The sequence below is a fragment of the Uloborus diversus genome, chromosome 2 (genome assembly GCF_026930045.1).
Source record: "Uloborus diversus isolate 005 chromosome 2, Udiv.v.3.1, whole genome shotgun sequence".
Classification (NCBI taxonomy): Eukaryota; Metazoa; Arthropoda; class Arachnida; order Araneae; family Uloboridae; genus Uloborus; species Uloborus diversus.
In genome coordinates this window covers 1,555,341-1,571,734 of record NC_072732.1, presented here as the reverse complement: position 1 = coordinate 1,571,734, position 16,394 = coordinate 1,555,341, and the positions used below count along the sequence as shown (strand labels likewise).

The window sequence follows — 16,394 nt, the reverse complement described above, 5'->3', positions numbered from 1 at the left end:
TTTTGTGCGCATCGAGGAAAAGTTAAAATTTGTTTTAAAACAGTAAAATTGAAAATTGACGCAGTTGAATGCCGGAAATGAAAATTATTTTTTTTTTACATATAATTGCTTAACTGTGCGTTCCAGTCTTATTTTTCTGCCTTACTAGTCTAAGTATTTGCTGTTATAAGCGTCTTATAATTTGTTGTTACAAACGTCAAATAGTTTGTTTGATGTTATTTACGTCTACATGAGGGAAATACTAGTACATCTTAAAGTACAATAATAGGAAAGTTTTCGATTTTGCAATTTTATTTTTATATGATAGAGTAACATGTATGAACATCATAGGTGAAACAAATTTTGCGATACGATAAGTAGTTTTTTTAAAATTAATTTTTAACGTTCAAGCGATTGTGACGTCAAATGGCACAGGAAGTGACATCATGCGCTCTTCCGCCGGGCTTAGCTGACAAGGAGAAGCTGAAGGAAGTGCAGTTAGCCTCGAAGACGAAACGTAAACTCCTCGCGTTCCTGGAACATTAAACCTCTCATCCTCTCGGAAATATTCGAATACCATCATTGACGTCACTTGAGGAAGATTATTAGATTGTGCTTTAACGAATCCGGCCTCCCTACTGTGTTCAAAAGAATTATTAAATATCTAAAAAATAAAAATATTAGCGCGATCAAAACGTTCGTAGCGAAAACAAGATATCTTCGGCTGAAGGCTGCCTATTAGTGCCCTGTGATGCAAGCTCGTGACGTTTCAGAAGAGCGCACTTTTGCGCGTGGATTTTTAAAAACTCATTGAAAATCAATCACGGTGTTTTAAAATTCGGCGATGGTGAATTTTTTAGTTTTGAGTAAAAAAAGCTAAAGTATTCTTCGTAAAATTTCAAAATTTGACTACTTTCAGAAAAAATGATGAGGAAAAAAAAATAAAATAAAAAAAGGTGCAAATCCCTGGCACTCGAAGTAATTTTATTCAAAATTTCATGGCTGCAGATGCTATGGGGTCTCCCGAACACACTCCCACCACAGACAGAATTTCAACTCCTTTGGCATTTCCTTTTTTTTTTTTGATACATAGAGACAGCTAATGAATTTAATTGTATGAACATTTTAAAAGTTCCAAGTTGAAACGAAGACTAAACGAGCCGATGTGTGCATCACATGACTTCATTTTACTCCATTTTAATGTCATTTCCCCATTATTGGCAATTTTAATGCGATTCAATAGTTTTCCCCCAAGAAGGGTAAAAAGACCCCCTTTGGAGCATACGAATGCAACCGAAAAAAAAGGTGCGCAACTAGACCCCACTAGGAGTCTACGCACCGAATTTCAACTTTCTAGGACATTCCGTTCTTGAGTTGTGCGATATACATACGCACATACGCACGGTACCTACAGACGTCACGAGAAAACTCGTTGTCATTAACTCGGGGATCGTCAAAATGGATATTTCGGGTGTCTATACGTGCCTAGGCACATATCCACATGTGGTCGGGTTGAAAAAAAAAAAAAAAAAACTCAACATTCATTTTGGGGTGAGCAAAATGGAAATTTAGGTCGATTTTTGGGTGAAAATTTTTTTGCGAGTACAATACTTCGTTTTTTGTAAAAGGAAGTAAAAAGGAAAACGCAGTAAGTGCCAAATAAAATTATTTACAGGGCATCAAAAATAAGTTTCCAGGCGGATTGTGGCACTTACTGGGTTTTCCATCTTTTTACTTCCTTTTACAAAAAAGGAAGTATTGTATTCGAGAAAAAATTTTCACTCAAAAATCGACCTAAATTTCCATTTTGCTCACCTCCAAATGAATGTTGAGTTTTTTTTTTCAACCCGACCACACGTTTTGGTTGCATTCGGGAGTTTCTAAAGGGGCTTTTGCCCCTTTCTGGGGGGAAATCATTGTTAATTTCGATGCAAACTGAAGTGGTGTTATAATTTAGCGGCCACTTGGCGATATATCGCCAGTCTTTTGATCGCCAAGTTTTGCTGCCAAGTTGGCGACAAATTTGGAATTTTTTTTTTTTAAATCTGGTTTTAATGTGGCCACTGTTGGTGATATTTAGAGAGTTAACTCTTGAATCCCATTAAAATTGCCACTAATGGGGAAGTGACATTAAATTGGAGTAGAAGGAAGTCATGTGATGCACACATCAACGCGTTGCATTATGGACCTGGACCGACCATGATAAGTAATCTTCAATGGCACCAACTGCGCTCTCCACAGTACGTTATTTTAACTGCCTCTAGAGGCAATTTAGCAAGCCCTGCGTTTTTCAATTCAAGTCTTCAAATCTAAGCTCCATGGTTTAGTGCTTAATGATATTTGTTAATCATGCATGTCATGTGTTTTTTGCAAAAGACGTTCCGTACTAGAACGAATCTCCGTTTCAGATGGATCCGTCCGTCCGGGCCGGCGAGTGAGCATCCATGCGTCCGGATTCGCGGGCCAGCTGGGCCGTGGCCGCGGCCTGCTGCTTCATCAACTGCCTGCTGTATGGGGTGGCCCGGCTCTCTGGGATCCTCATGGTGGCTTCCGTTCACACCTTCCAGGTGAGCAGGGCCCGGGCGGCCCTGCCCTTCGCCCTCTCCACCTCACTCAGGAACCTGTCCGGTGAGCCCCTCTTTTCCCCGATTCCCCTCTTTTGGAACAACATTCTTCAATAGAATAGAACCCCATTATGGGGTAGTTTCCTTCAGTCAAAAGTACTACTTTTAGTCTCAGAAATTGATAGAATAAGCAAAAAGAATAACATGTACCCAGAAAATACTTTCATTTTCCCAATAGTTATTTTTTAATTAATTATTTAAAATGTCCGATTTTGCAAACGAGACGTGGTCTTTGATGACGTCACAAATGATGCTCTTTGGGGCATTTTGTACCACGTTTCCACGTTGTGATAATCAAGAAGCGAATTAAAATTGCGCTCTACGCTTGCTCTCAACCATATCGTTGACAATACACGTGAGTAAAGATGCGAATTAAATATTTTGGACCGTGAATGGCAACACTGAATGTCATTTGTGATGTCATCGGCAGAAGCGTTAAACGATGAAAGAGCACCGATTTAAGTAACTTTTTTAAAAATATTAAACTTAAAGAAATTATTTAAAAAATGGTCAGATCCAATGTTTTTAAGCATGCTCTTTCAGAAAAAAATACTATTAAAATTTTGAAAACGACCCCATTGCATCCAAGACTTTTAGTCTTTAAGAGAAACTCTGAAAATTTTGACTTTTTGACTACTATTTGTTATCGAATAAAATACAGCTTCCATTTATCATAAGCTATTTACATTTACCCCAGAGACTGGTGGTAAAAGGAAACAGTAATTTCGTTTCCCGTGAAGTTCAGATAAGTAAATAACCAAGTAGACAGACAATAAGTTTGGGTGCTGAAGAAGTTCTACAGCAAAAACATTAATCTGTGACCAAAAGTTTGCATGCGACCCACTGAATCTATAAACCCTTGAAATGTAACATGAACACGTACAATTGTTTTTGAGCAATCACGATTGCTTATGGTTCTCACTTGACTGTTTTTGACGTTCCTTTGATTTTTCCCACCGCCACCCTCTGCAGCATCACCGTCGACCGGCTCCTCACGATGCTGCTCCTCTAGCGAAAGCCGTCTCCAGGTTGCATCCATGTCCTACACACACACGCATACATACACACACCTACACGCACACAAACACATACACACACATACACCTACACACACATACACAAACACATACGCGCATACAAACACAACTACAAACACGCACGCACACACTCACACAAACACATACACACACAAACACATACACACACAAACACATACACACACATACACCTACACACACACACATACAAACACATACACACACGCATACATACAGACACCCACACATACACATACAAAAACATACACACACATACACACAACTACCCACACATTCATGCCTGCCCACAGACACAAACGCATATGCCTACACACACATACACATACCCCCCCCCCCACACACATTCATACACACAACTACCCACACACTCTTGCCAGCACACAGACACAAACACACATGCCTACACACACATACACAAAACCCCTATACACAAACACATACCCCACACACAAACACACGCCTACATACGCAAACTCGTGATTGCGAAAAGCATAATTTGAATTAAAAAGCTTTAATTAATTCAGCTTTATAGCGACTCTAGCCCTAAGGGGTGTTTTCACCCCCCCCCCACACACTTCGCTGCGCCACTACCACAGGGTGTTTCGTATTGAATGGGGTAAAAGTACAGCACCCCAAAGAACATTGTAATTACTTCGCAAATCAAATTTACATTGAAATCATAGCTGTCCAAACACGAATACTCTCCATGCGGAATAGGGAAGTTGCAACCTATTAAATGTTCATATCTCGGCTATTGGATATTGTTAATTGACCCTCAAAACTAAAAAATTCACCATCGCCGGATTTTAAAACACCGTGGTTGATTTTTAATGAATGTTTAAAAATCCACGCGCAAAAGTGCGCTCTACTGAAACGTCACGAGCCTACGTCACAGGGTACTCATGGGCAAGCCTTCCGCCGAAGATCCCTTGTTTACGCTACGGACATTTTGAGCGCGCTGATATTTTTATTTTTTAGAAATTCGATAATCCTTTTGAACACACTATGGAGACCGGATTCGTTAAAGCACAATCTAAATAATCTTCCTCGTGTAACATCAATGATGGTATTCGAATCTTTCCGAGAGGATGAGAGGTTTAATGTTCCAGAAACGCGAGGAGTTAAATGCGAGGAGATAAGCCTTTTACGTTTCGTCTTCGAAGTCACGAAGTTACGGCACGTCCTCCGGCTTCTCTCCTATCGGAAGAGCGCATGACGTCACTTCCTATGCCATTTGACGTCACAAGCGCTTGAACATTAAAAATTAATTTAAAAAAAAAAAAAAAACTACTTATCGTATCGCCAAAATTTTTTCACCTATGATGTTCATACATGTTACTCTATCATACAAAAATAAAATTGAAAAATCGAAAACTTCCCTATTCCTGTTTTTGCCACACTAGTGATGAAGCATATTGCTTTGTCATTAGTTCCAGCGTTTCAGTCACCCGCTGCTGCAGGGTGTTGTCTTCATTTCCAAGAGTAAGACCTGGAGAAATAGAAACATGGACACTTTTCCGATTGGAATCCCACACACCACAAAATCCCACAAAGAAAAAGTCCCTTTGGGAGATGACATTCGAAATCCTACGAAGCTAACACGTTTAGGGGACACTATGAACCTTAACTAATTTGTCCACTTTTAGGTAGGCATAATTTCGTGTGAAAATGTTGTCGAACTACGACAAACGAATATGTTTCGACACATCCAATCAGTGTTTCTTTCAGAACTTTCGCTCCGAGGGGGGGGGGGGGCACTTTAAAAGTTTGGAGCGGCCAAGGGAGTATTTAAAGAGTGAGATACGTACACCCCGTCCCCCTCTAAGAAACAAATTCAAAGTTGCACATTCTGAATAATTTTATAACTTCAAACAAAAGAGAAACGAACACAGGCATAGCCAGATTGAAGCACGAGTGCACACAGTGTACATGTCTTAAGATGCCGAACCGGACCACACCAATAGGACCTCACCAATGCTTTGTCTGAGTTTAGAACTAGATAGATACCATAGTTCCAACCACCACTCTATCACAGCAGCAATGAACAGACAACAGACAAAAGAAGGGGGGACGGACCTCCCTTCATGTTTGTTAAGCGTCGGACATTAATTATTTCCATATTTTTTTCATCAAAATAATAATAATAATAATAAATAAATAAATCTATATATATATAAATGAATGTTTGTCTGTATGTCATCCATGAACTCAAAAACTACCCGGCAGATGTGGCTGAAACTTTCACCGTTTGTTATTTTTGGTACTGGGAATGTTTATAGACCAGTTGGAAAAAAATCCGTTCCTTTTTTATTCCAATTTATGTCACAATCCATCGGATAAATACGAATAAAATGATCGGCTGCAGAAATTAATTCGCGTGAAAGATCTCATTGATAAGAAGTTACCATTTTTCTCGAGTTTGAACAAATACATTCTTTCTTTATTGTTTTATGGCTTTTCATGCAACGGGGGGATTTAAAACTTTTTCTATTTGATATTTTTAGCGATGGATTGATCTTGCAAACTGCGTGAGTACAAAATTTGAGTAGAGTCACTGGATACCTGGACCGATTATTATGAAAATTGCTATATATATGTATTTTTCCACGGAGAAGGTGCATAATATGCTCATTGAAGCTACTCGCCACCAAGTGGCACTGCAACTTCTGCCCCGTTCAACCTATTGTCATGAAAATCAGTATAATGATGTATTTTTTTGTTGGCGTAGCAATGCGCGTCGGGTATAGCTAGTAAATAAATAAATAAACTCCTCATGGTAGTGTAAAACAATTTTTTTTCTCCGGGGCTGGGGAGGTAGTTGGCATACTCCGGGAGGGCTATGCCCCTCCCCTCCCCCCGGAGAAGTGCCTGAAAGAAACCGATTGCAATCTCTCTTTTTTCTCTTGCGTGACTGGCATCGTTATTTTAGACAGAGTGCCCTTAGCGGCGATTTCGTAATCGGGGGATTTTCGCGCTGCTGCTCTATAAAACATGCATGGTTGTAGTGTAGATTCAAAATCAGTTCTGTACTACGCTGTTCTTCCTGTCTCTCCGCTAACCCTGGTGTCCTTGTCCTGCAGGTGTGTTCGTCGGCCACCTGGGCCAGCGCTGGGGCGTGCGCGTCGTCGTCTGTTCCGGCACCGTCCTGGCGTCGCTCGGTGCCGGACTCTGCTTCTTCGCCCAGGACATCTTCTGGATCACCGTCTGCTGGGGAGGACTCTTCGGTAAGCCCCTCTTTCTCATTCCTTCTCCAGGCTAAAGCTTTACTTCACCGTTTGTTTTCTTCTAACGATTCATTTTCAAACATTTTTGCATGCACAGTAATTTGAAGAGAACTTTTCTATTCAATTTCATTTTCAAAAGAAAAAAATCTGCCCCCCCCCCCCTTTTTTTTGGAAGAAGAGAATGACATCAGAACTACGATTTCTTATTATAAATGATTGTGAGTCAGACAGATTGCCAAAGATTCCGAAGTGTTCGTCATCAGTTGCAACTAATAATTAGTTGCAGTTGCGAAATCTATTAAATCTATTTTTTTTAAAACATAATTTCTGCTTTAATGAGTTTATCCCATAATCAATTAATAGAATAATTAATTTTTGAATAAAATAAAAAGCTTAGCTTTACGCACGGGACATTTTTTCGAGAATCGCCCTAATAGTGCTTTATCAATGCTTAACGTGTGAATTTATATTGAAGTTTTGGTTCAGTACATTTCTGACCATGCGATGGCAGAAAATGTAACGCTGGGGCCTATTTACTCCTATACCTTCTTCGTAATCTTTCTTTACTCTTAGTTTTATGGAGTTGTCAAGTGAAGAATCCAATTATTGATGCTCTCGAAGAAAATTAAAATAAAATAAGGATTGCTTTAGTACCCGAATAAAAGTACTGTTCCAATCTTTTTCAAAAAGATAGAAAATGTGAAATAGAGAAGATATATATTCAGTAAGTTACCGCCCTATAGCCAGGGCTAAGGCAGAAATACACCGCCAGCTCAGTCAATTCCAGTCGAGGACTGCAGTTTCGTGCTTATTAGCACTCATCAGCCCGGAAAAGGAGTGACTGAGCTGGAGGTGGCAAAGGTTTCCCACCTCCAGCTCATTCACTTCCTATGAATGAACCTGAATAATAATAAAATCCCTCACGAATGTATAGAGAAGTGACTGTTACGTATTGATGTGTTGTTTGCGATTTGAAGCAAATCATGATTGTTCAAAAAAAAAACCTAAATGCTAATAATGTGCCTTTTCAGGAATAGGATATGGATTAGCCACGTGTCTTCTCCCCTTGGCCATCAACCAACATTTCGTCAAACACTGTGGCACTGCCTCCGGAATTTCATACTCCGGGTCTTACATCGGATCCTTCATCTTCCCTCCATTAGTGGTCATTCTACTCAGCAATTACGGACTCCCCGGAACGTTCCTCATCATCTCCGGAACTGTTCTGAACGTTCTAGCCGCTTCTATGTTCTTAGAGGACCCCAGTGACAGAAAGACTGCCTCAGACAGTCGAGATTCCTGGTGGCAGCGGTTGAGACTTAAGTATGCAGCTATAAGGACACACCAAATGAAGACGCCCACCGTCGCCCCGCCCATTTGTTTGACGTCATCTGTCACGCTACAAGAGGACTCCAATCATCATGACTCTTACGTCACCGGGTTCCGCGGCAAAAGTGATTCCGTTCCGTCTACTGACGCTACTCTGCCAAATCATGTTCCTAAGTCGCGTCTGAGTACTGTGTCCAAAAACTCGCTGTCGAAAGGCAAGTCTAAGTCAAAATACATCGCGAAACTGACCAAACTGAAGCAGATGGTCTCCGTGTCGCTTTTCAGGCAGAAGTATGCGTTGAAATTAGATCTGCCGTCGATTCAGAACGATAATATAAAACTGGTGGCATTTCGAAATTTGCATTGCATTCTGTGTCCGTGTGTGCCTCACTCTCAACACTATTCAAATTTGAACGCAACGCTAAACAATAACCATGAAAATTTTGAAGGCACCAAGAACCAACTTTTGGATTTCTACGGAAATCCAGTTCGACTTATCGGTGATCATCGACAAAATTTAAAAGCCATATCCGGCAAACCGGATAGCTACTTGAAAAACATCAAATCTATGAAAGTCTTGGATGGCATAAACATGGCTGAAAATGTGGCCTCTCATCGGACATGTGGTGTGAGGAATGGTGGATGTGGTCGAAACTCGAGTGTTCTTCCTGTGTCTAACCAGTCATCTGGTCGGTACCCGTCCGCGAAGCTTTTCATGGATTACAAACCTTGTGAACCATTGAGTCTGTCCGCATCCGCCAAACTGTTCTCGGATCGCAATCACTGCCATACGTCTAATCTGTGTAAGTCCGTGAGCCTGTTCTCGGACCACCAACACTGTCAGACGTCTAATCTGTCCACTAAACTATTTTCGGACGACAAACCTTTCCAGACGTCTAGCCTGTCCACGTCAACCAAACTGCTCATGGACCGAAAGCAGAGGTGTGGTTCTAAACGCGGCCACCCCCTGGTGAGGAAAACGCGTTCGTTCTGCTTGGAATGGATGCGTCTGCTGGGCATGCCAATGTTCATCGTCATCAGTCTCACCATGTCCTTGTATACCTTCGTCATGGTCTGCCTGATTACCATCATCGAGGACTTCGCCAAGGACCTGCAGATTCCAGAGAGCGACGTCCATTATGTCCTGATGGTCCTGTCCATTGCCGACCTGGTGGGCACCCTCACCCTCGGCGTCATCACGGACAGAGGCTACATGTGTGAGTATTCAAAATGCTATAGTTAGAGTTTGAAAAAAAATCTGATTCATGGTTATGATACAAGGGCGCCCATATAGGGGAGCAAGTGGGGGCTAAAGCTCCCCCTTAGAAATTAGAACTTCAATACTTTTTTCTTTGCAGAAATGTAAAAACATTTCTTCTCCAGCCAATAATGAATAATTCATTAAAAATGTCAAACTTTAATGACTCTAGTCTGTACTACAATCGATTTCTATGGGGAAAGTATCCTGTTAAACCATGGGGAAAATATCTGAGCCCCTCCCCCCTTAAAATTTTGCATATGGGCGCCCTTGTTACGATATTAGTTCAACTTTTGTGTTACGTCAGTAGTGATCCTTTTGTAAATTGTGTGTGAATGTAACCAAAGGCAAAAGAGCACTAAGTGGTTAGGGCATCGGTATCAGATTCAATCTAACAAACCTTATACGATCCACCGACTATGAATAGTACAATAAGGGTATAGGAACTTCTTCAATCAGTGGGCCCGATGATTTGTTGTTTACCATGCCCCTTAGGTGGAGGTAGGTAGAACATTTCCCTCTCCTTCAGGCTCAAGTTAGAGTTGTGGAGATGTAAATGATTGGTAGCGCCATCTCTCGGAGGTAATCTAGTTATAGTTATGTGTTAGGGATGGTCACGTTGTAGGGGCTCCCAAAGTTGAAACTGTTCCTTTTTATCTATCTACTTAACCTCACTCTCTCTCTCCTCCTGTCAGCTCGCCGCCACTTCATCGCCCTGTGCTTCCTGGGCATGGGAGTGTGTTCGGCCTCCCTCTCCCTGGTGACGGGGTCGACGTCTCTGCTGTGCTGCGTCGTCTGCTACGGAATGTTCGAATCGGGCACCGTCATCACCTTCCCCGTGCTCATGGGCGAGTTCGTCCCGCCGGGCGGGCAGGCCGTCGCCATCGCGTCCAGCAACGTCCTCTCGGCGCCCGTCGTCCTACTAGTCCCGCTCGTCATCGGTGAGTATGTCTACAGACATTTCTACAGCACTGTGCACAAAGGCATTGTCAGTTTGAGAAGTTACACAAAACGTTAGTACGACAGATATTCACCGAGATGCGAAACGCAGCGTTTTATGACTTAAGGGCAGTTTAGTTATCGGCCGCCCATCCCGTCTATCTCGTTTTTTGACGTGACGGACTGCCGACGGAAACAGAGTATTATTCACATACGATCGCCGTACATCGATCACGTGGCTGAATTTACCCGCCAGAGAGATGGACCCGCCGTGATGGACGAAACGGACGGCCGTAGTGCAAACTACCCCTTAAGGGCAATTCACTTATCGGCCATCCGTTCCGTCCATCCCGTTTTTTGACGTGACGTACTGCCTACGAAAACAGGGTAGCATTCACATACGGTCGCCGCACATCAGTCACGTGCCTGAAATCACCCACGAGAGAAAAGAGCGCGATGCTTCGCGGCAACCAATGAAATGCTGTCTTGCTTTTGACGGCCGTCAGATATCAAGGTTCTTCTGATCGAAACCGGTCCCGTCCAAGACGGCTTGCTGTCATGGCAACCAGCAAAGAAAACCTGTTTCGGGAGGAAAGAAACGTGATGGACGGAACGGACGGCCGATATGTGAACAGGCCCTTACACCACTTTACACCCGCCGTCAATAACATCTTTTGAGAAAAAATACAGTCGGACCCGCTTAACGGAATAGCCATTTTGCCACTAAAAATATTCTATTAAGCGGGGTATTCCATTAACCGGGATCAAAATAACATATTACATCGGTTTGGTAATGTATTATATTAAGCGGGGTATCCTTTTAACCGATAGTCCAATAAGCGGACTTGGCTCTATAGCGGTTAAAAACAGGGTTGGCAAAAACCCGGGGTTTTTTTAAAAAGCCCATGGACCCAGGGTATTTTGGGTTTTTTTAAATAAAACCCAACTAAAGCTGGGTTTTTTAAAAGAAATATGGTTTTTTTTTTGGTCTTTTTTTAGGGGAAAGGTGGGGGTACTCATAGCATATTGTAGCATAAGTATATGGACAAAGCACAAAAATTGTCTTGATAAAAAAAGCTGGAAAATTCAGCGTTATCTGAAGAAAGGTATAAAAGACGACAAAATTCAAGAATGGTGAAGTTTCAGATTTTTTAGTTTCCATGATTACCAACAGTTAAGGCAAAGTTACTTCTTGAGTGATAAAATCTATTGTTTATTTGTTCGTTTTTAATTTCGACATTTTTTTTTTTTTTTTTTTTTGTATTTTACTTTATTGTATTTCATTTTGTTATGTAAAACTACTGTAGAACCTCAAGTAGTTTAAATCCCTTTTTACTGAATTCCAGCTTAATCAAGACATTTCTTTGAATTTTATGTTGCCTGTTTTTCTGTTTCTGTGTACAGAGTAAGAAATATTAAACATTTTCGCAAGATAATGAAAATACTGTACATCCTATTCCGTTTTCTGTCCGACCATTTGTAAAACCTGTTAATTTCTAAAAAATATACCTTGTTTATTCGAGTTTTGTGACGTGTTGGTTTGCAGAAAATAATTCACATGAGAGCCTTTTAGCTAAAGTAGTATCCTTTGTACAATCTGCAAATATTGAGAAAACCTGACGTGACAGGACTTAGTCAAGATAATTTGAGTTCCTTATTGACCAGTTGAAGGAAAAAAGTTAAATATATTTATTTGAAATCTTTGAAGCATTTTTTAATGCCCTTAAGAGTTAAGAAATGCTATTAAAGTTCAAAATTCATTTTTTATGTCCATTGCCTATTGTGGAGAAGAAATAAAAAAGAAGTTTAAATTGTAAAAGTATTTAAATTAATTACTTTAAAAAAAAAGTTCTCAGAAAATTTTAAAAAACCCAAAAGTGGGCTAAATAATGGGTTTTTTTAAATGGGTTTTTTCAAAAAAAAAACCCATTGGGTCCAACCCAATTGGGTCCAGTCCGGCCAACCCTGGTTAAAAAGGGTTTTAAATTATATGCATGAATAGAGTGCTGTTTTTCAAATTGTTCGAGGTTTAGTAGTTTGTTTCTGCATAGCACGGCATAACATTTCCTTTTCTTTCGGAATAGCAATGCAAGATATAAGTACTTCGTTTTTTTTACTTCGGCAACCTGTCATTCCTCTGAAAGGGGGATGAGTTCCAATCTCATCTTCCCTTAATACTTTGAACTCGATTATCTCTTTGAGTTTTAGTCTCACAAATGTCAAGTGCTTTGGAACCGACAATATTTGGTTACTTCCTAAAAACAATGAAAATATATACAGTGCATTAAAATGTTTTGTATTTTTCCATAATAAGACTTAACATCAATAAAGAACAAGTGTATGTCGGTGAAGAAAGCCCAAAATAAGAAACAAATAAATGAAAGAAACAACTGAGTTAAAACAATTTTTCGACAAAAAGCAGCCATTGGTCTTTGTTTTTACTGCGAAAATACATGGTCTGGATTGTTGCTTGACTCGCGGATAATCCGCTGGCGGATAAACGAAAGTTTACTGTTCTATCATTAGCGAGATATTCTCATCTGATGACAACACTTTTCCTCGGACTAATCAGTGGAAGTCACAGTGAAGCATTTAATAACTTTTATTTTCGCTACGAGTCACCCATCTGTCGCCAAAACTATGCTCACGGATCATTTATTGGCGATTTTTCTTCATTTTTCCCTCATAGAGCTTTTTTTTTTTCTGATTTTATTTCCTTTTTTTTTTTTTTTTTTGAGCAATCACGATTGCTTATTGTTCTCACTTGACTGTTTTTGGCGTCTTTTGATTTTTCTCACCGCCACCCTCTGCACCATCACCGTCGACCGGCTCCTCACGATGCTGCTCCTCTAGCAAAAACCGTCTCCAGGTTGCATCCATGTCCTACACTTACACGCGCATACATACACAACTACACATGCACGCACACACAGACATACACACACAAACACATACACCTACACACACATACACAAACACATACACACACGCATACATACAGACACCCACACATACACACACAAACACATACACACAGGCATACATACAGACACCCACACATACACACACACCTACACACCACTACCCACACATTCATGCCTGCACACAGACACAAATACATATGCCTACACACACATACACATACCCCCCACACACATTCATACACACAACTACCCACACCTGCACACAGACACAAACACACATGCCTACACACACATACACATAACCCGTACACACAAACACATACCCACATACGACTACATATACACACTCGTGATTGCGAAAAACATAATTTGAATTCAAGAGGTCAAAATTCAATTTTTTTTTTTTTTTTTTTGTAAATATTTTTACGTGTTGTACAAAAATTAGTATGAGTTTTCAACCAGAGAATTAATTATTTCTTTAACTTTAAAGGTTAATACTCTGCAAAATAAGACAAATAAATACCTTTGTGCTGAAAAGTAAAGTAAGAAATAGCAACGTGAAAAAGCACAAATTACAGATGACTGCAGACACGTGTTTCGGGCGTTATCAGGAACGCCTTTTTCAATTCAAAAGAAATGAGCTTAAGGATGAAAAGACTTTTGTCGCATGTCTTTTTGAAATCGAGCCAAAACACTGAGAAAGGGAAGTTTTAGTCGTATTTTATTCAGTTAGTACCCGATAATTTTACATATGTTATTAAATGTTATAAGCTTGTTCTGTTGCGATTTACGGTATCGTTAAAAGGAGGGGGGGGGGATCTTAACCAAAAGTTTTCCAAAGTGTGTTTTGCAAGTTTGGGAATTTTGAGAGCTTGGCACAGTTTGGATAATTATATTGATTACATTTTAAAAAAACGTAAAATTTAGTACATGGTCTTAGGTGTCAAAAACTTGGCGACCATTGGAAAAATGGCCAATTATCTTCGTAATCGATATCTTCCCGCAAGCTTGGCGAAGTTGAGGGTTAACTGAGGAATACGTAAGGACCAAGAAGTAAAAGGCGTTTACATGTAAAATTGCTGCGACAAAATTACAAATAATATTGCAGCTTTTGCATGCAGAGTAATGAATTATGTTAAAGCCTAAAAACCCAAATGAAAACAATCTGTAGCAGACTCATGGCTTCAATTCTAAAATAGAATTCATGCATTTGTTTTCAGAAAAATATATTTTTTTGGCGACAAAATAACTACTTGTCTTGGCGAAAACACGTAAATCTTTAAAAATCAAGGTAAGCCTCATATTATACTCGTGATACGAAAACTTCCTTTCTTGTCTAAAACGCTTCGCAATATAAGTCTAAAAATCAAGATAAGCCTCATTTTAGACCATGAAATCAACTTTAAATGACGAATTAGGGGTGTTCCAATCCTCCCTCGAATTTCGGGTAAAGTTCCCTTTGTGCAGCTTTTTAATGGCTTTAACATGCTGCAAAAATCCGACAAATATGACTGTTTTTCGATGTCATATTTGCAATTTTTTTATGTTCTTTAAAATTGGAATAAAAATCATAGATCATTTTTTTTCTAAAGGAAAGGTACACTATGTTCACCCCACCAGCCCTGACAACGTGTATACACAATATCAGGGTGATCGGCTGGGTAGTTAAGGCGTGAAAAGGTAACAAACAAACAAAGTCATTTTCACATTTATGATATTAGTAAGGATATATGTTTCAAATGTGACTACTAACTTTTAAAAATAGTTTGTTTTCTACTAGCATTCTAAAATTTTACCCTGTATCAGCTTATAGATAAATGTTATTCCGTGACCATATTTTTTTTCCTTCCGTGACTATTGGAAACCACATAAATTAAATATCGATTAAAATTATAACTATGCTTTTTTGACAAAAAAACAAAACAAAAAAAAAAAATAAATAAATAAATAAATAAAGAAAGATTAGTTTCTATACCTAATAGGTTCTTGGTGAACTAACTGAGATGCATTCAAAATATAAAGTTAACCTAAATATTATATTCTAATGACAAGTGTATTGAAATTCCTGTATAACAAAACAGAGATTTCTTGCTCTGCAAAACACAAAGAGAAAACTTGATTTTACCCTTGATTTTCTGAAAGTCAGCGTACTACGTGGGAAAAACAGGTTCATATTCAAGATTCATTTATTTCTGAAAAAAATGGTATAAAGCAAGTGACAGAATATTAATTTTTTAAATTCAAGTGTCATGTCCCCTTTTTTCCTGGAATTCACCAAAAAAGGTTTATCTTAAAGTAAAGTTTTTAACCTGAAAATATATAAATAGAGAAATAAATGAAATGAATAAATAAAAATCGCCAATTCGGCAAGCAATTGGGTCGACAAGCCGCCTTGTATCGTGTTTAAGAAGCGCCAATGTCCAACTCTGTACAAATGGTTTCCCTGCCCACGCAGTGTCAGTGTAAGAGAAAAAAAATACAGTTGGTTCTCTATTTAACAATTGTCAAGGGACCACAAAAAAAAAAAAAAAAAAAAAGAAAGAAAGAAAAGAAAGAAAGAAAAATTAATTTGAATTCTGAAAGTTTGAATTCAAATTATTTTTTTCGCAATCACGAGTTGCGACAGGACCCTACTCATTGGTTACTACTCTACTCACTCGATTCTAGACACGGCTCCTGTCCCTCCAAGCCTACCTCTCCTCTTGGGCGGTTACGTGTGTACAGTTGTGTATGTGTAGGCTTTTGTGTGTGTGTGTAGATCTGTGTATGTGAACGTCGGCGAGTGTGTATGGGTGTAAAGGCGCGCGTGTGTGTGTGTGTGAGTGCGTATGTGTATGAGTGTGCATGTGTGTAGGATATGGACGCCACTGACTAGGAGCGGCTACCGGGGGACGGAGTCGCGCCTGCAGGTGCCGGTGGGGGTTGAAAAAGGCACGGACACCAAAGACGGTCAAATGAGAACAATAAGCAATCGTGATTGCTCAAAAAAAAAAATCGTCTTTAAGTAGAATGTTTTCGTAAATAGAATGCTTTTAAAGCTACAGTGAAGCATCCGGGAC

General features: G+C 39.7%; 1 protein-coding gene across 3 annotated transcripts in view; it reads left to right on the top strand.

The window, feature by feature from the left end:
• LOC129217675 (uncharacterized) overlaps positions 1-16,394 on the top strand; it is a 147,236-nt gene that overhangs the window by 119,542 nt on the left and 11,300 nt on the right. For all 3 annotated transcript variants that reach the window (XM_054852007.1, XM_054852006.1, XM_054852005.1), the window contains 4 exons: positions 2,388-2,607; positions 6,742-6,885; positions 7,917-9,431; positions 10,168-10,413. In XM_054852007.1, the coding sequence (XP_054707982.1) occupies positions 2,424-2,607; positions 6,742-6,885; positions 7,917-9,431; positions 10,168-10,413 (2,089 nt within the window). In that variant the 5' untranslated portion in view covers positions 2,388-2,423. The remainder of the gene's footprint in view (positions 1-2,387; positions 2,608-6,741; positions 6,886-7,916; positions 9,432-10,167; positions 10,414-16,394) is intronic.